The sequence below is a fragment of the Microtus oregoni genome, unplaced genomic scaffold (assembly GCF_018167655.1).
Source record: "Microtus oregoni isolate MIOR12 unplaced genomic scaffold, Mior012 000050F_ref0000143, whole genome shotgun sequence".
In the NCBI taxonomy this organism is placed as follows: Eukaryota; Metazoa; Chordata; class Mammalia; order Rodentia; family Cricetidae; genus Microtus; species Microtus oregoni.
Window position 1 is genome coordinate 195,973 of NW_024543256.1, and position 22,773 is coordinate 218,745.

The 22,773-nt window shown below is 44.9% G+C and overlaps 1 protein-coding gene and 1 non-coding gene across 2 annotated transcripts; both read right to left on the reverse strand.

Annotated features, from left to right (window-relative positions):
• Nucleotides 1-1,402: 1,402 nt before the first annotated feature.
• On the reverse strand, nt 1,403-1,474 carry Trnad-guc. Its single transcript has one exon. It is a non-coding gene; the product is annotated as a tRNA-Asp (tRNA).
• A 10,012-nt stretch (nt 1,475-11,486) lies between these two features.
• On the reverse strand, nt 11,487-13,829 carry LOC121437063 (paraneoplastic antigen Ma6E-like). Its single transcript, XM_041636919.1, has 2 exons — nt 13,419-13,829; nt 11,487-13,004 (listed from the first exon to the last, which is right to left on the reverse strand). Exons 1-2 carry the CDS (start codon nt 13,827-13,829, stop codon nt 11,487-11,489), a joined length of 1,929 nt encoding a protein of 642 aa, XP_041492853.1.
• Between the last annotated feature and the right edge of the window lie 8,944 nt (nt 13,830-22,773).

Consider the following 22,773-nt stretch of genomic DNA (forward strand, 5'->3'; position numbering starts at 1 on the left):
TGAGGTAGAGAGAGAAGTCACAATGAGACAAGTAGCAAGAAAAGGAAAGAGAGCTGGTATCCACTGGAAGCAGTTGTGTATTACAGGAATATCCAGAGATAGTGGAATCCACTCCCAAATCTTGCACCCAGCAAGCAGTACCTGCCACTAACATGAGCCCCAAACCCAGAATGTCCAAGACAGAAAAGAGATAGATACAGGAACCGGCAGGTGAAACTACTCCCGACAGGGTTATACAATACACCAAATGAGTGCAGTCAAACACAAGAATATAGGATTCCATTTCTATAAAACTTTAGAATAGATAAATCCTAAAGTCAGAGAGCAGAAGGGTGGCCGCCAGTGGCTGAGGCCAGAAGAATTGGAAAGTGACTTGCCGACAGAGACATGGGCAAGAACTATTAAAGGAAGAGGATTTCTTTCTTTTGGGGGTGGGGTGGGGGTTCAAGACAGGGTTTCGCTGTAGCTTTGGAGCCTGTCCTGGAACTAGCTCTTGTAGACCAGGCTGGTCTCGAACTCACAGAGATCCGCCCACCTCTGCCTCCTGAGTGCTGGGATTAAAGGCGTGTGCCACCACGGCCCAGCTGAGGATTTCTTTTTGGGTGGTAAAAATACATGTACATTAATGGGGGTGTTCTTAGAATTTTGTAAATATACTAATGACCACGAAATGGTACAAACTAAAATGGCGATGCTTAGGGTTCTTTGAATTACAGCCCATAAACTCTGATCATTGTGTGTGAGTGCATAGAGATGGGGGGGGGACATGTACTGTGTCTATTTGAAAATGTTATACTCATTCATTTGTAAACAGAAAGAAACTTAAACACAACGGAAATAATTGTTGACCTACAAGAAGTATTTGTTCCTAAAAGGTAAGGAATAAAACTATGTAAATGTTAAACAGTTTGGAATATTATGCTTACTTGCATGTTCTGGAACAATGAGTAAAAACGTCTTGAATGACAGGTGAAAAAAAAATCCTACATACACTTCTTTTCCATAGCATAAGTTCTCAACCTATGGCTTTTGTTACATTATATTTCCATGGCATTTGACACTTGCACTCTGCCCTATAGTACCAGTCAGCATATGATTACCCTGTTGTTGAATATTAGTTCAGCAGGCAAACACTGTGTCTGTGACTCTCCCATTTCTGAGTTCTTTACTCTGATATTTCTTTCACTTGGCTAGAATTTGTTCCTTTGCTAATTTGTATTGCTGTTTTTTTTTTTTTTTTGATTTTTTGAGACAGGGTTTCTCCGTAGCTTTTGGTTCCTGTCCTGGAACTAGCTCTTGTAGACCAGGCTGGCCTCGAACTCACAGAGATCCGCCTGCCTCTGCCTCCCAAGTGCTGGGATTAAAGGCGTGCGCCACCACCGCCCGGCTAGGTGACAATGCTCTCCCCATCGGGGAATCGAACCCCGGTCTCCCGCGTGACAGGCGGGGATACTCACCACTATACTAACGAGGAAGAGATTGTATTGCTGTTTTTAAACATGAATGACAAACTAGATAGATGCACAGAGCACTGTGGGATGCCGCACATCTTCCTTGCTTCCTGGCACCATGAGCAGCTTGCTCTACCATGCATTTTTCTCCAGCATGATGTAGTGCCTCACCATGGGCCAAAAAGCAACAAGGCCAATCAAATCATGACTAAAAAGTCTCCAATAATGTAAGAAGAAATAAGCCTGTCCTCATTTTAAGATGATTATATCCAATATTTTGTTATAGAAATATAAGGCTGGCTATCACATCATTAATCCATCCATGTGTACTTCAGTTTATTCTGTATCTTTGCTATTGTGAATAATGTTGCAATAAACATGTGAGTGCAGGTACCTTTTCTTTGGATATCGTCCCAGTAGTGGGATGAATGTATCACATGATCGTTCTATTTGTAGATGTTTAAGGAACCCCCCTGCTGCTTTCTCTACCAGCTATATAATTTACATACCTACAAACATAGATTGAGAGTTTCCCTTGCTCCCCATCCGCATCAGATTTTGTATTTTTATAATATACATTCTAACTATGATCTATTGAGAGCTCATAGACTAATAGAACAAAAAGAGAACCCCTAAATAAATGCATGTATTTTTAGCTATGTTATTTTTTTTACAAAAGCAACAAGAACATACTTTGAAGAAAGGACAGTGTCTAATCAATGATATTGGAAAACTGGGTATCCATGTGTAGAAGAATGAAATTATACCCCTACTCCTCACCCTGTACACACACTGATTCTAAATAAACCAAAAGCTTGCATGTAAGATATAAAAGAAACTCAACACCATAAAACAATTTAATGGCTGGCAAGTGATCTGAATTACCATCCTCAAATGAAAATTATCAAGTGGCCAACAAGTTTAAGAAAAAATTATTCAACATCACTAATCCTCATTATTTTTGTAGTTATGATTACTGTTTTATGTATAAATCCTATGCTGGTTTGTGGTACCTCATTTCTACCAGTGTCTTCAAATCATCTTTCACTTTTATAACATCTGCCTTGGGATGTTCTGCTACTCCTGTGACCTGTAGCCTTCAATTTCATTAATCTAATTCAAGATTTGCTTTCCATTTTTCTGTGACTTTGGGGACTGTGACCCTTAATTCTGGAGCAATGATTTCTGCTCCGGTTCTGAGAAGCCATTGTTGGCTCAGGTCACCCCTGCTTTGTCCATGCTTATCACGACTTGGCTAGGTCACTGCTAATTTGTGGTTTGGAGTTGTAGCACTTTTCGATAGCATTTTTTTCCTCTTTGAAGTTGCCTTTGAAGCAAGGCCAGCCCATCATTTTTCTATTTAAATGAAAAGGAAAATAACCCAAGACCTTGAAGGAATTTCCTTTCTAAAGTTGGTATCTTTTGCAGGCAGATAACATTATAGGCCATGAGCATGGCATGTCCTTGGCTCCATCTGTCCCCAAACCAAGTTAGATCATACAAAAGGTGCTGGTCCTGGCAACAGGGTACTTGTGGCCCCATCTTGAAGACTGGTCTAGGTTGGGAAGCTTACCCTATCTAAGGGCTCATCAGTGGGCAAGATGAGCCCTGACCTCTTCTGGGATCATATCCACTGTGAGGGTCATAGCGATTGTGTCAGTAAAATGTCACAATATGGATTCAGGATATGTCTGACATAAGGGCAATAGTCACACTGGGAACCAGTCCTCAGCTGATAGGTGCCCCAGGAGGTTGCTGAAGACAGTGCAAATAAGGGGATGTCTCAGTGTTCCTAACTCTGGCTAGAAGTGACTAGTGGGCAGGGATATCAGACACCTTGCTCAGGCTCAGCAATTCTGACTGTTCCTTTAACTGTGACCTAGACATAGACCGAGGCCTTTCTCACCCATTTGGGAGGTTAAAGAGAATGTGGTCTGAGTCATCCCTGAAAGGTTAAGCGAAGGAGTCAGCTCTCGAGCGCCCCCAGGGCAGAACAAAAAAAAGAGCAGGGGAACCAGGCGCTCCTTGTCAAGCCAGGGGCCAGGCAGAAATGGGCAGCAAATTCCTTGGGAGCCAAAAACATGCAATCCCTGTGCCAGAAAGGTGCCCTAGGGGAATGGTATGCCACTTATGGTTTATTAGTCAAAATCAGAGTTCTATATCTGGATGACAATTGATTTGTCATGGGATTGTAGCTGCTGGAAGGGGCTGCCAACTTTGTGCCTACAGCTGAAACTGAAGTCAGTTGGACTAGATGCAGGGAGAGGAAAAGGATGAGGATGCAGATGCCACTTGGCTTCTTGCTACCTGAAACCCCCACCATGGACGAGCCTTCTCATAGAGCTGCACTTGGCCTTGCATGTGGACATTTGCCAGGGAGTGATGAGGGAATGACACACCAGGTGAGGTGACTGTTTGGCAGTTCCATGTGATCTGCAATGACTCTGGACTACATTGAACCAAGCTGGGCATAAAACAAATGAACAGTTTCTGGTTTATTTCTCCTGTGGTCAACCATAACCTAAAACCATAAACGTAATTGAGAAAAATAGCTCTAGGCTAGTGCCATGGGCACAGTATGCTTAATACTATCTATAGTCTGGGAGTATCTCCTTGCTCCCTCTGCCTGCATCAGCACTATGTACCTACAAACATGCACCTTATGCTTCAGTGACATGCATTGCCCTCAGCTTCCCAACATCTCCCAATAAGTCCCCAGCAGGCCATGTGGAACACCCAGTGCCACATGCACTTCAGTGTATAGCACCAGAGGACTACCCCAAATAAAGAGACTTGGAATCCCTAGGGTAACGCAAGAATACTGCAGATCCAGGTGACTGAAGAGCAAGGCCACTGCCTCTGCAGCAGATCTGACACACAGTTCACACTTGGCCTATGTCAGAGCCAAGCTCCCAGTTTATCTGGAAGGTGACAGTGGCGCAACTGGCAACAATTTAAACAATGATAATAGAACTTGTCTGTCTTCAGACAGGGGCCCTAAACTTCCAGAAAGTAAGGCTCTGGAGCCTGCAAGATAGCCATAGGAGAGAGGCCTTAAGGCATGTTTTCACCCCACTGCTCTGCCTCCCCCAACAGCAGGTAAGGAAAAGGTCAGAGACCTGGAGAGGGCTGAAGAATCCAAAAAATGGGAGAAAAGGAGACAGACGAGGGGGAAGATTTAAAAAATGGGGGCAATTTACTGAAGAGTGGTCCCAGGGGGAAGGAATACAGCAGGCAGAGGCAAAGACAAAAAGGAAAGTAGATATTGTCTGTGACGAGGAGTGGCTGCCTCCTTATGTCCCCAGCCACTGTGGAAAGGATAAAATGGGAGAGGGGTTTGGGACAAATAAGGGGGTTCCATCCTTGCTAGGAGGAAATGAATATACACTTGGGTGGGCCAAGAGGGAGATGAAGGAAAGATCAGGCCTCTGATCTCCTGGGACAAGATTTGTTAGAACAAATTAATGCTGTTATTACAACTGACCACCTAGCCTTCTATGATGATAAAACTGATCAAGATGTTATCAGGCAGACCCCTGACACCTGGATTCATCCCCCAAAATAGAGGCCACCGCTCCTAGAGCCCCCCCCATTAGATGGGCACCTGCAAAGCCGGTATGGGTGGAGCAGTGGCCATTTCCTGAACTTAAAGAAGGATGGATAAGGCCCTCAATGAGCCCCTGGAACAGCCCTGTGTTTGTGATATGTAAGCTTAATGGGACCTGGAGATTGTTACAGGACCTATGAGCAGTTAATGCTCATATGGAGCTAGTAGGGACCCCTTTAAGGGCATTATCTTGGGCCCCAACAATCCCCTCCCAACTTCACCTCACTGTAATTGATCTAAATGACTGCTTCTTCTCAATTCCTCGTCATGAGGAAGATGTGAAAAGTTCCTACAGTTAACTCCTCTCGACCTGACAAGAGAAATAAATGGGCTATTCTCCCACAGGGGATGGCCAATAGTCTGGCATTTTGCCAACAATATTTGTATAGTACCCCCTCTCCTTATTTTGACAAAGAAAATACTTACTATATATTTATATAGATGATCTAATCATTGGGCATTTTGAGAAATCAGAGCTAGCTCCCTGGGTAACCTCTATTGTTGATATCTTCCAACAGCATAGCTTTAAAATAGCCCCTACAAAATACAAGAGGTACCCCTATTCCATATATTGGGATCCCAATTAACACTCAAGCCAAAGTGAATGAACCCCAATTAATCCTGCCTGAACCTCTCACTTTATCAGGGTTAAAAAGATGCTGGGGGAAATGAACTGGGTAAGGCCCTGGTTGCCTGTAGAGACTGGGGGACTAGATGTGTTATATGATCTCCTAAAAGGGAGGCAACCTTATGAGATCATTGGACCACCAGGGACTCACTGAATTCCTCAATGAGCTCCATCAGGCTTCTTTGGTGAGATATAATCCTAACATTCCAACCCAAGTCTAGATATTATTAGGGAAAAAATACCATGCTGGCTGCCCTTGTACAGCAGTTACAACCACTAGAATGGGTACACACCACACTGAGGGGCACTCCCAGAGTGTACTCTCTAGTCGATCAAATAGCTGATCTGATCATAAAAATCAGGGACACTTCCCTCAGACATTATGGAAAAGAACCCTCTAAATTAATAATTCTATTCAAAACTAAGAATGTAGAATGGGGTGGTCAGACATTGTTCTCAATTGGGCCTCACCCTGGAAGGATTTCTGGGGACCCTGAACACCCACTTTGGGGTGTCCCAGTTAGTGAAGCTATATCAAGAACTACGTTGGAGAGTGTAATGATCTGTCCTGTCCCTGTAAGACACAAGCCCTGCCCACTCCCTCTCCAGATCTTCCTTCTTGCTTGCAGCCTGAGTCTCTCCTTTTTCCATCTCCCTTTTGAAGAGGCAGCTTCTGTCTCTCCTTTCTCTCTCTGTGTCTCTGTCTTTGCCTCTCTGCTCTCCTCCCCTTCTCCCCTTTCCCCTCCACAACCCACTAAATAAGTATCCAACCTCACTCTGCATGGTGTGCCTATCCATGTCTCTGTCTCTCGCCCACCGCATGGCTCCCTGCCCAGGACCAGCCACCTTTGGAGGCCTGTAGCATGGTCTTGTGGCATGTCCATCTGTCTGTCTCTCCTTGTGAGACTGGCTGCCCCATTGAGGTCTCTCACCCACCATGTGGCTCGTGGCCACTCAGGGAACTGTGCTGTCCCTGCCTAGGACTGGCTGCTCTCGGGACTGGCTATCCACTGTCGCTGCTTGGGGACCTGCAGCATTTCTGCCACTGCAGCCACTCATTTTATTTTTACCATTACAGAGAGTGCCCTTAGTCTTTTCTTCTAGGCCCCTGCCCCAAGCATTCACTGTTTGTACAGATGGCGGGAAGAATGGGGCCACCTTTGTAGTTTTCCCGTGGGGGGGTCAAGACAAAGATTACCATAATTCTCCCTTGTGGGCGATGCACTCAATATAAGGAAAGGATGGCTGTATATGTTGCACTACAAGAGGTCCCAGATCCCTGCAGCCTCTATTCAGACAGCTCTCATGTGGTGAACTTACAGCCAGCCACACTTACTTTATGCCTATATCAGAACGGATGCTAATCCTATTTCTGCCTTGATGATACAACTCAGATCACTCTTGGAAGATAGAAAAAAAACCCATATATATTCAACATCTCAGAGGACACCAAAACCTCCCTGGCCTCATTTCCCAAGGGAATGCTGCTGCGGATGCTGCAGCTTCAGGGGCCTGTCTCATAGAGATCTCAGCTCTGCCCATACAAAATGCTACCCATATGCATGACTTAACTCATGTCAACTGGAGAGGACTCAAATACCTATACTCCCAGATCCCTAGAACAGATTTAAAGGGAATTGTTCATACATGTAAGAATTGCCAACAGTTTCTCTGCACTCCCCCTTTACCAGGGCTGGGGGTGAACCCAAGAGAGTTATCATCTGGCAAACAGACACTACCCTCCAATTGGCAAATTAAAACATATGTTTGTGACCATACACTCATACTCTAAGGCATGCTGAGCTCCCACCCACTCTGGGGAAAAGTAACTCATGCCAAAAGCCACTTTTTACAATGTTTTGCTACACTGGGACTACCACAACAGGTCAAAACCAACAACGGCCCCTGTTTTATAAGTAAAACCAGAGATGGAATATATCCCATATCACCGGGACCCCATACAAGCCTCAGGGTCAAACAATTGTCAAAAGACATCACCAATATCTCAAAGAGGTCCTTATGAAACAAAAAAAGGGTATAAGTCTCCCCCTATCTACAACTGCAAAAAGCATTACTAACCATCAATATTTTAAATTTTCAAAAATCAGATGAATAAAATAGATTCCAGAAACATTGGAGATCCCTACCAATGAGGCCCTGCCTAAAGGTTAGGTGGAAGGATCCTCTCACTAACCAATGGAGGGGCCCAGATCCTTTGTTGACACAAGGCTGAGGATATGGATGTGTCTTCCCAAACAGAGGGGAAACACCCATATAGCTACCTGCTCATAACTTAAAATTTCTCCCCTCCCCTCAGGACAATGGGGAAGACCAAGATGACCAATAAAGAAAGAAAGAGATTATGGTGGACAACCCTTAAATTCAAACACAAGATAAGAAAAATCACCACTGCCCAAGGGAGACTGACCCTTGAGGAGAGTGTTGCCTGTTTATCTATTTCAGATGGCCCTCCCGGTAGTAATCATATTAACTCTTCTCATGGGGACCAAGGTCCAGGCAGCAAGCCCCCACCAACCACAGAAGGTGACGTGGATCTTGTCAAGCGCTGGCACTGGAAGGATCCTAAACCTCCAGACTTCTCAGATGACGACACCCTGGACATTGTGGCCTGACCTGATGTTTGACCTCTGTGATTTGCCGCAAGGGAACCGGGATGTGGGAGACTGGATTCTGGGGATGGAAGGGAGACCGGCATTCAGGTTCTCAGGGGTGCACCCTACCTCAGGCATCTTACCATAATGAGCCTGGGTGTTCTAATGTCCTCAGGAGACATGCCTTCCTGCAGACACCCTTTTATGTATGCCCAGAAAGCAACCGGACTGCCTCTGCTATTAGAAACTGTGGGGCAGCTCCTGATTACTATTGTTCTTCCTGGGGATGTGAGCAGACTGGGCTGGACATAATTAGAAAAGGCAGAGACTGCATCAAGTTATTTACAAAAGTCTTTGGATTCTTTAGCAAGAGTAACCTTACAAAATAGGAGAGGCTTGGACTTTCTGTTTATGGAACAGGGTGAATTTGAAGGTCACTTGGAGAAGAATGTTGCTTCTATGTGGACCATTCTGGGATAGTCACGAGAACCCTAGATGAGTTAAGAAAAGATATTGATTCATTTAAGTCAAGGACCCCCTATGAGACCTGGTTTAATTGGTCCCCATGGCTTGCCATACTCATCTCTTCCCTAATTGGGCTGATGGCTATTGTTTATTGATCTGTCTTTTTGGCCCATGCGTTCTCCAAAGGCTGAAACAAGCATTCCAAAAATAGATACAACAGGTACAACTTCGAGTGCATTATGATAGGCTCGCTACAACTGACCCCACGGATGAACTCTCAATTTGAGGGTATTCAGGCCAAAACTCCAGATAGGGGTGGCCCTGACCTGTACTCTACCCGGTTGGCTATTCTGCCTTGGTGGCACACAGAGTAAATGCTATGACAAACATTTACAGGTCACCACAGCCTCTCTTTCCTTGCTCAGGGCCTTTACACAGTCAGTTCTATAGACATATTGTTGAATATAATGCTCACACTTCATAGTTGGGGGCTACATTGATGTAAGGAAAGACACAGGGTTGAAAGGTACTCTCTGTTTTATACCCTGAGCCACATCGAACCCCACAGCCTATGCTAGCCTAGGCATTTGGCACTGTCAGTAAGAATGAAGGCCAGCGGCTAGAGGTATTCAGTCTACTACAAGCCTCAAGTCAGTGTGGCTCACAGCTGGCAGAGTAACAAAACGTGAAAAGTGGTATAATGGTTAGTATTGTCTTCTCCATGTGGTACTGTCCTTAAACTAAGAAAACCAGCATCAACAAAAGTCATTTTGCATGTTTTAAGAGACAGCCTAGCAGTTAAGAGCACTTGCAAAGGACCATAGCTCAGTTTCCAGCACCCGCACTGGGCAGCTCACAGCCACTTGAAACTCCAACGTCAGGATATCCAAAATCCTCTTCTGGCCTCTACAGGCACCTGCACAAATGGCATATGAACACATATGCATAAATAAAAATTAATAGGGTTTTGCATGTAGCTATAGCCTAGGCTGTCCTGAAAGTCCCTGCATGGTTAGACTACAATTGTAAGTCTAACAAGTGCTAGGATTACTCATGGGTCATCATGTCAGGTTGGTACAATATTTTGTTTTGTTGGTTTTTTGAGACAGGGTTTCTCTGTAGCTTTGGTTCCTGTCCTGGAACTAGCTCTTGTAGACCAGGCTGGCCTCGAACTCACAGAGATCCGCCTGCCTCTGCCTCCCGGGTGCTGGGATTAAAGGTGTGCGCCGCCACCGCCCGGCTGGTACAATATTTCAAAAGCCCAAATGAGACCAGTGAAACTGAACCACAAATCATCTCTCACAATCCCTAGCTCGCTTATTGAAGTGCTTACTCCTTACCCTCTCAGTAACGATATATCCCACGGGTGCCAAGCTGAAATTTCATACTCCTGTAAACCCATTCCTTCCCCCAACTGCCCAAGGAAAAGGTTAGATAGAGCTGAAACATCCAAAAAATTTATTAAAGAAAAACATTTAATGAAACCATTGAAAAAATGTAAAACACTCGTCAGAAATACATCATAGTCACCAGAAGCTACAGTTCCCAGACTACTCCTCCTGGGGCTCTGAAAGCAGCTTGGAGCCCCTCACCGTTTTCTACCTTTTCAAACATCCAAGATGTGCATCTTATCAAGACAATGGCCTCTGGTGATACTCATTTACTTTGGAGGATGACCCGGCGGGGCCGCCTTATTATTGACACAGGCCAATTATGGTATACATCAGATATCAAAACGCAGAATACTCCCACCAAGTAGAGGATATAGGGGTCATGAATAACAACTTAAATGGAACAAAAACATGATGTTCAAGTCCCTCCCAGGTCCAATGTCTTTTTGCCTGTGCAGAGCAATCAAGTGACAGTCACAAGATAAGCATCAGTCAATCCCTTGGTGTCTTCTGTTCTTCCAGCTGGGTCATGATGCTGGACTTGGGGCCTTCGGAAAAGACCTGCTCAGGTTATAATGCACATATCTGGAAGACAATCAGTCAGTGGCAGACCTAGGTTCACACTGAGAAAGCAGCTAAGTAGCTCACAAAGAACAGGAAAGGCCTGACTAGGACAGCAGCTCACTGCACTTGTCTATATGGAAGTGGCTGACCAGGTGGCCAGAATTTCCACTTGTCCAGTTTAACGTATTTCATGGCTTGGCACACAACCAATGGATGAGGGGGAGTGTGTGAAGGTGAACGCTCTGGAGAGCTGGCACTATAAGGCAGACAGATAAGAGTGAACTTCCCATGGCAGAAAGCAGCCTGCCTGCCTAGACACTGCAAATGGGAGGCGGTGGGTTGCCTGTGCTGGGAGAATGAAGTAACCGAAGTGTTGGGATGGCCTCTTTCCCACATCTTCCAGACTAGAGCGGTTGCATTCTCAGGCCACATCCTTAATTGTGATGCTGGGACCTCAGCAATGTGTTTCAGGCAAGTCAAGCCAGAACAGGTCAGGACTAGTTCTGGAGGTAACATTGTCATGGGAAAGGGAACCTCTCCTGACTCTACTTGGTGGCAAATGTGGTCACCTGGATAACTCGAATGAGAGGTGGTGGTGGTGCTGGTGGTAGCCAGAACCCCTTGGGCATTTGTGGGAGAGAGTTGGTTTAAGGTTGGGTAAAACTTTTTCTGGGCCCTGCTGTACTTTGGGGGTGAAGCATGGGCCTTGGGCTTCCCTTGCCTGCCTCTAAAACTTGAGGAAGGAGGAAGCCCTTGAACCTTGTCAACCTATTTGCCAAAGGATTTGGGGTGACTACCTTCCCATGCCCCATCCTCATTTTCTGACTCTTCCTTCAACCCCTCTGGTACAGGCTCTACTTCTTGCTCTCCTGCACTGGCCAAGCTCTCAGGCACACCTGGACCTTCAGTGGGTCCTGCCTGGCCTGAGCCAGAAGGGGCCAACACATTTTCATCTCTGTCGGTGACAGGGAAGACCTTGGCCTCGTCAGAATCAAGGCCTGCCTTTGTGGCACCATCAATATCAGCAGCAGCCTCAGCAGCTTGCTCAAGAACAGCAGCAGCAGCCTGGCCAGCAGCTTCACTGGTTGGAAGGGCCTCTCTAACAGCAGGAGCAGGCTCAGTGCCCCCAACACCAATAAGGGCAGCCTGGACCACATCCAGCTCTCCACCATGCACTTCCACCCCTTCCCCTACTTGAACCACTGCATTTTCTACCAGAGCTGCCTCCCATGCCTCAGTCTCCCGAACAAGTCTGAGCAGCCCAACAAAGCCAGGTGGCCGCCTCTCCAGTCGCATCCTCCTCAGGTTGTTCTGCAGCATATGGTTGGGCCGGGCTCGCATTAGCACCTGCCTTGCCCTCACCTGATCCACCATTGCAGGCTGAATGGCCCCCTTCTCCACGGCCATCTGCAGCAGAGCTTCCAGGCGCATCACATAGGCAAAGAGCGTCTCCTGAGGCCCTTGGGAGCAAGTCAGGAACTTCATCCGCGCGGTCATCACGGGATCCTTGTTGCCAAACACCTGCACCAGTGCAGCCAGGCAGTCCTGCGCAGGGGTGTCTGGATTCTCTTCCAGAAGCTCACACAGGAGATCCAGGGCAGGGCCGCCCAAGCTCTCGACCAGCCGCCGACGCCGTTCCGTCTCGGATATGTGGCGCCACATGTATAGCATGTCATTGGCGTGGTCCAACCAGCTCTCGAAAGACAGACCCCCACAGCCGGGCTCTTCCATCCCAGAGAAGTGCCTCAGCTCCTGGTAGGCCATGTTTTCCAGGATGGGCTGCATGGCTTGGCCCCACTGCTGGGTCCAGGCTCCAGCCCCACGTGCCCCTCCTGCCACATCAAAGGGCCCTTCCTCACCCGAGCCTCCTGCCTCACCTGCGGCTCCTGCCAATCCCACGGCTCCTAGAATGCCTGCAACTCCCATGTCACCTGCAGCTCCCTCCTCATCTGACAGTCTTGCCTCACCTACTGCTCCTGCCTCATCCTCTCCTACAGCTCCTTCTTCTCCCACGGCCCCTCCATCATCCGCAGAGCCTTCATCCCCTGCGGACCCCTCATCGCTCCCAGAGCCCTCATCACCTGCAAACCCCTCATCATCTCCAAAGCCCTCATCACCTGCAGACTCCTCATCACCTGCAGACCCCTCATCACCTGCAGACCCCTCATCACCTCCTGCTCCTGCCTCTAAAACGCCTCCTTCTCCTGCAGCTCCTACCTCACCTGCAGCCCCTGCCCAACCCATAGCTCCTATAACACCTGCGACCCCCATGTCACCTCCAGCTCCCTCCTCATCAGACATTCTCGCAGCCCCTGCCTCAACTACATCATCTTCCCCATCCACAGCCCCCTCATCTGACAAGCTTGCTTCATCTACTACTGCTGCCTCATACACAGCCCCTCCCTCATCTACAACTCCTTCCCCATCCGCCGCTGCTCCTTCCTCATCTGGCATGCTCGACTCAGCTGCAGCTTCTTCCTGGGCTGCTCCTCCTGCCTCACCCGCTCCTTCCTCACCTTCTGTTTCTTCCTCTTCTGACACTCTTGCCTTGGCTGCAGCTCCTTCTTCCAGTAGGAAGGGGGCAGGAGGAGCCACATCTGCTCCTCCTTCCTCACCCTCGGCTCCTTCCTCAACAGGTACTCTTGCCTCATCCTCGGCTCCTTCCTCAGCTGCTCCTCCTGCCTCACCCATAGCCCTAACTACATCTCCTTCCTCCATTGTAGCCCCTGACCTACCTGAAGCCCCTGCCCCACCTGAAGACCCTTCCAAAGCTTGCCCGTGAGCAGGGAAATTGAGTGTGTCCTGTAGCTCGATATCAGGGACCCGAGGCAGGAAGATCACAGTCCAGGGCCCCCTATCATTTGGTATTTGTTGGGGGATCAGACTTTGGTTTAAATTGTCAGCGAATTCAACCAAAGCGACCTTTGCCCCGATCTCTTTTCTGAAGACCTTGCCAAGCACTCGGTACCTGCCCAGGGGCCTGAGGGCAGCCTGCACAGCCTCCTGGAATTCTTCTTCCTCACAGTCATCGGGGATACCCAGGATGAGCAGGGAGCGCTGGGCATTGGCACCCATCCACCTGCACCAGTCCTGAAGAATAGCCAGTCCCATAGCAGTGAACTTGGAAGGAAACATGACCAGACAGGGATGTGTGCTGACTGAAGCAGGCTTCTCCTCCTGTGAGTGGAAAAGACAGAAAGGCATATTGATGGCAGGCAATCCAGGTCCTACCAAGCTTCCCCAGAAAGTGTAGGACCAGTCCTATTAGGTCCATTTTGTTTAGTTTTAAGAAAATCTTTAACAAATTAAATCTATTTACAATATTTTATCTAGTGGCAGTTCTAGTATGTTCTGTCTCCTGAAGAAACCTGCAATTTGTAAGTTTTCAAGCTTTGGTGAAAATCCACACTTAACATTCAATTCTCTTTTTAAATGTCTGCATAGCCTGATACAGTGTCTTCTTTTCATTCTTGATATTAGTTTTTGTTCTTTTATCTTGATCAGTAGTGTTCATCAGTTTTACAACTCTATTTTGATTTTTCAAAACAGAGTTTCTCTTTGTACCCCTGGCTGTCCTGGAACTTGCTCTGTAAATTCCGCTGGACTAGAACTCAGAGATCTATCTGTCTCTGCCTCTTGAGTGCTGGGATGAAAGGTGTGAACCACCACCACCCGGTTCCAGTTTTACAACTCTTTAAAGGAACATTTGTGTTGTTTGTATACATTTCTGATATCCTCACTTGTGCACAACATTTCTTCATTTGACACTTTATAAATTAGATTTACTCTTGGTCCTGACTCTAGTTTCTTTAAACTGACCCTTAGATCGCTATCTTAAGCATTTGTTCTTTACTTTTTGTTACATAAAATTTATTTTATGTCTGTGAGTACATGTGTCTTATCAAGTGCCCTATAGAGATTAAAAAACAACTTTTAGTCTTGGAGAGATTAGGGATACAAGGTTCATATCTAAATATAATAAAAGTAATATACAGCAAGCCGACAGCTAACATCAAATTAAATGGAGAGAAACTCAAAGCCATACCACTAAAATCAGGAACAAGACAAGGCTGTCCACTCTCACCATATCTCTTCAATATAGTGCTTGAAGTTCTAGCAATAGCAATAAGACAACATAAGGAGATCAAGGGGATTCAAATTGGAAAGGAAGAAGTCAAACTTTCATTATTTGCAGATGATATGATAGTGTACATAAGCAACCCCAAAAACTCTACCAAAGAACTCCTACAGCTGATAAACACCTTTAGTAATGTGGCAGGATACAAGATCAACTCCAAAAAATCAGTTGCCTTCCTATACACAACGAACAAAGAAGCAGAGAGGGAAATGAGAGAAACATCACCTTTCACAATAGCCACAAATAGCATAAAATATCTTGAGGTAACTCTAACCAAGGAAGTGAAAGATCTATATGACAATAATTTAAGTCTTTGAAGAAAGAAATTGAAGAGGATACCAGAAAATGGAAGGATCTCCCATGCTCTAGGATTGGGAGGATCAACATAGTAAAAATGGCAATTCTACCAAAGGCAATCTATAAATTCACCACAATCACGATCAAAATCCCAACAAAATTCTTCACAGACATTGAGAAAACAATAATCAACTTTATATGGGGAAAAAAAACAGGATAACCAAAACAACACTATACAATAAAAGTACTTCCGGAGGCATTACCATCCCTGACTTCAAATTCTATTACAGAGCTACAGTAATGATAACAGCTTGGTACTGGCATAAAAAGAGATATTGACCAATGGAATTGAATCGAAGACCCGGATATTAACCCACAAACCTATGAACACCTGGTTTTCAACAAAGGAGCTAAAATTATACAATGGAAGAAAGAAAGCATCTTTAACAAATGGTGCTGGCATAACTGGATGTCAACCTATAGAAGAGTGAAAATAGATCCTTATCTATCACCATGCACAAAACTCAAGTCCAAATAGATTAAAGACCTCAATATAAGTCTGACCACACTGAACCTGATAGAATAGAAAGTGGGAAGTACTCTACAACACATGGGCACAGGAGACCACTTCCTACGTATTACCCCAGCAGCACAGACATTAAGGACCTCATTGAATAAATGGGACCTCCTGAGACTGAGAAGCTTCTGTAAAGCAAAGGACACTGTCACTAAGACAAAAAGGCAACTTATTGAATGGGAGAAGATCTCCACCAACCCCGCATCAGACAAAGGTCTGATCTCCAAAATATATAAAGAACTGGTGTGGGAGAATTGTCTGTATTCTGTCAATCATGTTTTGAATAAATGCTGATTGGCCAGGCAGGAAGTATAGGCGGGTCAACCAGACAGGAAGTAGAGGCAGGGTGATGAGAACAGGAGTATTCTGGAAAGAAGGAAGCTCTTCCCACTCTCCTGCACAGACCACTAAAGAAGCAGGATGTAATCTGCCCGGCTGAGAAAGGTACCAAGCCATGTGGCTAACATAGATAAGAACAATGGGTTAATATAAGCTACAAGAGCTAATAAGAAGACTGAGCTAATGGGCCAATCAGTTTTATAACCTATGTAGACCTATGTGTGATTTTCTTTGGGGCTTGCCAGCTGTGGGGAACTGGGCAGGACATAAACCCCAACAAGCAGGCCCCTTCATATTACAAAGAACTTAAGAAACTAGACATTAAAACTCTAATTAACCCAATTAAAAAATGGGGTACTGAACTTAACAGAGAATTCTCAACAGAAGAAGTTCAAATGGCCAAAAGACACTTAAGGTCATGTTCAACCTCCTTAGCAATCAGGGAAATGCAAATCAAAACAACTTTGAGATACTATCTTTCACCTGTCAGAATGGCTAAAATCAAAAACACCAATGATAGCCTATGCTGGAGAGGATGTGGAGTAAGGGGAACACTCATCCATTGTTGGTGGGAATGCAAACTTGTACAAAAACTTTGGAAATCAGTGTGGCGGTTTCTCAGCAAACTGGAAGTCAACCTACCTCAGGACCCAGCAATTCCACTCTTGGGAATATACCCAAGAGATGCCCAATCATACTACAAAAGCAGTTGTTCAACTATGTTCATAGCAGCAGTATTTGTAATAGCCAGAACCTGGAAACAACCTAGGTGCCCCTCAATAGAAGAATGGATAAAGAAGGTGTGGCACATATATACTTTAGGGTTCTACTCAGCGGTATAAAAACAATGACATCTTGAATTTTGCGTGCAAATGGATGGAAATAGAAAACACTTTATTGAGTGAGATAACCCAGTACTCACTCATAAGTGGATTCTAGCCATAAACAAAGGACATTGAGCCTATAGTTCGTGATCCTAGCGAAGCTAAATAAGAAGGTGAACCCAAAGAAAAACATATATTTATCCTCCTGGATATTGGAAGTAGACAAGCATTGCCGGGCAAAAGTTGGGAGCATGGAGGTGCAAAGTGGGTTGGGGGGAGGGAAATTGGGGATAGAGAAGGGAGAAGAGGAGGATTGGGGAGAGCTTGGGGGAGTGGGATGGTTGAGATGGAGGAAGGGTGGATATGGGAGCAGGGAAGAAGATATCTTAACTAAGGGAGCCATTTTAGGGTTGGCAAGAGACTTGGCTCTAGAGGGGTTCCCAGGTGTCCAAGGGGATTTCCCCAGCTAGGTCCTTGGGCAGCAGTGGATAGGGAACCTGAAATGGCCCTATCCTATAGCCACACTGATATTTTGCATATCACCATAGAACCTTCATCTGGTGATGGATGGAGATAGAGACAGAGACCCACACTGGAGCTCCCAAGGCCCAGATGAGGAGCAGAAGGAGGGAGAACATAAGCAAGGAAGTCAGGACCAGGAGGGGTATACCCACCCACTGAGACAATGGGGCTGATCTATTGGGAGCTCACCAAGGCCAGCTGGACTGGGACTGAAAAAGCATGGGATAAAACCGGACTCACTGAACATGGTGGACAATGAGGGCTGATGAGAGAAGCCAAGGACAATGCCACTGGGTTTTGATTCTACTCCATGTACTAGCTTTGTGGGAGCCTAGGCTGTTTGGATGCTCACCTTCCTAGTCCTGGACGGAGGGGGGAGGACCTTGGACTTCCCACAAGGCAGGGTACTCTGCCCTCTCTTAGGACTGGAGAGGGAGGGGAGGGGGAGGGGAAGGAAAATGGGAGGATGGGAGGAGGTGGAAATTTTTAATAAATAAATGAATAAAAACACTTTCAGGAATTCCTACAGTTCCACCTGGTCAGCCTGGGTAATCAAACTCCAGCTGTCAGGGGCCTTTACCTTCTCAGTTACCTTGTCAGCCTGTATTTGTTCTTTTCTAATAAAAAAAAAGTCTAAAACAATTTTCTGCTGATCCCTTCTTTATTTGCCCTCTTAATTTTGGCAAGTTGTGGTTTTTTATTATTGAATTTGAAATATTTCCTTGTAGTTAAATTCATCTCCAACATATAAGGCAAATCATACTTTTTTGACCCATAGGATTCCAAATATTTAGCCATTAACAGCTTTTCAGCTGTTCTATTGTCAACACTAGCAAAAAAAATACACAGTATTAATTTCAGAAAGAATTTCACCATAGTTTTAAAAGATTATATACTAAAATACGTACTTTTAAATGCTTGGTATTTTCTCAGGATAGAATTCCTAGCTTCAAGTGATCCTCTTGCCTTGGCCTCTTCAATATCTGTGAGTACAAGCCCACGTTACTGCTTGTAACCTGTAAAGATATTTTTAAAAAAATTGTTGCTCAATGCATGTATGGTCTATTTCGGAAATTGTACAACGTACAGCACTGCAATTCACATGGTTGCTATGTCCCCCATAGGGGAATCTGTGGATTGTCAAGCCTTTCTGATCCCAAATGCACAGCACCAGCCCATAGAGGCACCATTCCATCTTCACATTCATCCCAGGAAGCCACTTAGCCTTGTCTTCTGTATGCCCTCCACCCTCAAGCAGTGACCATTTCTTCTGATTTGCCCACCTGCCACTCACAAGGTTCTGGCATATGGCAACACATAAGCTCATTCAGTCAGCAGTAAGCTTCTCTAGGCTAGATGGCAGGGTGCCTCCAAGTGCTTAAATATTGTTGGCCTCCTTTGGCCTCCAAAAAGCCATAGACTTTTGCCCCATCCCAAGCCAGCAAGTATTCATTTCTTCCCCAGAAGCCTCTCGTATCACTCTCAGAATCAGGGTGCTCCAGAACCCTAACACATCCCCCACCACTGAGAGTTGGCTCACCAGGGGGGAAATATTGCCCCATCTCCCGTCAGGACTGTCGCCCCTCCCCTCTCCCTTTCCTCTATGCTGAGGTTGGCCGCCATGTTGTGTGCCAAAGGCAGCCCTCCCTACCTCAAAGAGACCCAACAGATGTTTTCCCGCCAAAGACCAAATGGGCACGCACGCCTACTCCACAGTGAGGCATCTGCGCTGTGTGAGCTCCATTTGTTCAGGAGCTTGGCCTTTCACCATCATAACACACCCCTCCTTCCATAGCTAGGCATTCACATGTGGGCAGGCAAGCAGGAAACACACACATGCACGTGCACGCGCGCACACGCAACATGCCGGCACGTGAACACGCACACACATACCAGGGCCCAGTCCCATGCAGAGTCTGCAGCCTGACATACTGAGCACCCTAAGGCCTAGACTATGGCACCTCATCACTCTCCCCGCGTGATTGCCTGCACCCAACGGCTCCCTCCTGACCTCTCCCTCAGAGTCTGCAGACTGAGCCTACCACCACACAGCCTCTGTGTCTCTATACCCAAGCAACCTCTTCTCATCCATCCTGTGGCCACAAGGGACTAGACTAGGCCTGACCTCAGTCAGGCGGGTCCAACAAGGCCCTCGACACACCCTCGCCATACCACTACCGTGGCAGCCCCGAGGCACCCAACGGGGCGCCATACGCAACTAGTGTCTAGGCCAACGGAAGTCCCTACCTGACTGTTGATTTTCCCTGCCTTTGTTCTCCTCAGGAGTCCCAAGCGCGAAAATCCAGTCACCTCTGCAGCGGAGCGGCTGAGCGGAGCGGCTGAGAGGAGCGGAGCGGCAGGCGAGACGTGTTAACCTCGCAATCACCCGATGAACTCCCAGAATCCCTTGTTTCTCCCAGAAACCCCCTCTGTATCTTGAAGAAAATTCTGGAGCACTCTATGGCAAATGATTGGATCAAGAGCTCTCGGGGGCGGAGCCAGTGTTAACAGGGGGCATATCCACCAATGTGAAGGCTTGACATGGCAAAGCTTGAAATGTCCGGAAGTAATAGACATGCTCATTGGTCCTTCCTCCGGTCCTTTAGACAGAGGCGTAAAAAGGCTGACTTTTCTGTAATTGATTTTGAAGCTTTCTTATTAAGTTGAACAACATGAATTTTATGTGTTCCTAATAAATTTACCCACATATCATGGTGAAGTTTAATCTTAGCTGATAGTTTTTGGGGGATTTTTGTTTGTTTGTTTTTGTTTTTAAAGACAGGGTTTTTCTGTGTCGTGTCAGTTGTCCTGAAAATCACTTTGTAGACCAGGCTGGCCTTAAACTCACTGAAATCTGCTTGCCTCCACCTTCCGAGTGCTGGGATTACAAGGCATGTGCCCCCTTAGCTGATAATTTTTAGTCTTTATTTCTATTATTAGCACGATGTTTAGATATGACTTTCATGAAGCCTCGGGTTTGTGCACAAACCCAGGAGTGGCTGTGGACACTGGTCATGGAAGTAGAGGGAGGTAGATCAGGAGTTCAGGGTCATTCTCAGCTACACAAAGAGTTTGAGGCCAGCTTCGGCTATGTGACTCTATCTGTAAAAAACAAAAAGGAATAACAAGTTAATCCTTGCCAGGCACGATGGTGCAAATCTACAATTCTAGGTGCTGGAGAGGCTAGGTTCAATTAGTCAAAGCTAGATTGTACAATTTAGAAAAGCTGATGAAATAAAGAGGAAAAAGAAAATGAATGAAGGTAGAGCTCACGGGCACAGATCCTGGGTTCAGTTCTCAGGGTCACAGGAATGGGGACGAGTTGTTTCCATTTTCTTTTACTTACTGTTTGTGTGTTGTTATTGTGCATCTCTTACTATCACCCCAATGGAAATTTTTGACTCTCTTAGAGACCAAAAGCTTTAAGATTTTTTCCCCCACCCTTACCAAACTTTGTACCCTTCTGCCTCAACTCCAGAGTAGTTGGATTTACATCAGATCTGGCCTACTTTTCTTCAAGAATTTTATTTGTCTGGGGCTCTTTCCTCTCTCCTTGGATTCTTTGTACACATTTATCAGACCTTATGTCTCACACAGAACATCACAGGCCTATTTTTTTAAATTTCTTTCTTTTTTCTTTTATTTTCTTATCTTTTAAAAAATCTTTTATCCTCTCAGATTTCCAGAATGGATACTTTCTCTATATCTATGTTCAGAAAATTGTATTCCCTTTTCTGTAATCTACAATCTTTTTACAATAATCAGGTGAAAATTACACTATATGCTTTTTTTCAATTCTGGATTCATAATTAATTCTTTTATCTTTGACAGGGTGAATTGTTTTAGAAATACTCTCAGTGAATAGCCTTAAGATGCCTTGTAATTCTCTATGTAGCCCAGCCTGGCCACAGAATTGCTGCAATCCTTCTATCTTGGCCTTTGGAGTATTGAGTTTACAGGCATATGCCACTATACCTAACTCATAGCTGGTCCTTTTCAATACTTTTTCTCTGCTGAAATTTTTTGAAATCATTATAAGCATAATTTATGTCAATAAAAAATATATTTAAATATTTCTTACTTTGTAAACTAGCATACAAGGTATTACATATCATTATGGAATTTTTAACACAAGTACGTTTTAGTAGATTCTCCCTCTAGCCACTCAAATCCATCCTTGTAACCTCCTCTTAGTCTCTTTTCCTCTTTTATGTCCCATGCCTCATCCTTCTTATCACCTCTTTTTACCCTCACATGGTCTACCTTCTAGTTGCTGTTGTTTTTAAGTTTTACCTACATTTATACATTACATTTATATGTTACATGTATATAGTACAGTTTAGGTACTAAATATGAGATAAAATACAGTTTTTAATTCTAAGTTTGAGTCACATAACTTATTATACTTACCTAATCCAGCTATTTGCCTGAAACTTTTATTTTTTTACAGAGGTATAAAATTCAATTGTATATGCATTCATCTGTTTATGGCCATTTAGATTGTTTCCTTTTCCTTGCTATGATGGATAGAGCACCAATAAACATGGATATGTAAGTATCTCTATCTCTATGTAAGCATCTCTATCTGATATGGAGTCCTTTGCATACATGTCCAGGAGTGGCATAGCTATGTCATATGGTTTTAAAAAACTACCATACTGATTTACATAATAGCTGCACTAGTTTGCACACCTATCAGTAGTGAATAAAAGTTCCTCCCCCACTCCATCCTCACAAGAATTTGTTCTCAGATTTCTTTATGACAGCTATTCTGACTGTGGTGAGGTGAAATTCCAAAGTGGTTTTAATTTGTATATCACTAATGGCTAGGGACATAGAACACTTTATAAAATCACTTATTGGGCATTTATAGAACAGTTTATTCCTTTCAATAGCCAAATTTTTAATGGCCATGGGACCTGTTTGTATGTTTAATTTTTGCCATTCTTTTCAAATTCTGGATATTAGCTCTTGTCTGAAATATAGCTGCCAAAGTTTCCTTTGCTGTGGAGAAACTTTCAAATTTCATTTTTTCTCATACTTTTTTTAGTATTATTATTTACTTTATATTTTTGGCATTTTGACCTTAGTGTGTCATAGAGTTTCTTCTTTGATAATGTCTGGTGGGATTATGAATGCCTCTTGTGTTTGTATTTATACTTCATTCTCTAGATTTGGGGAGTTTTCTGCTACAGTTTCTCTAGGTAATCTGTCTATTTTTTATATTTTCTCTGAGCATCTTCTACACCATGAATTCACAGATTTAGTCACTTGAATGCACCCCAGAATTACTAGAAATACTGTTCATGTCTAACTTTTATCTTTACTGTTTGTATTATGTCTTCACTAAGTTCTCTG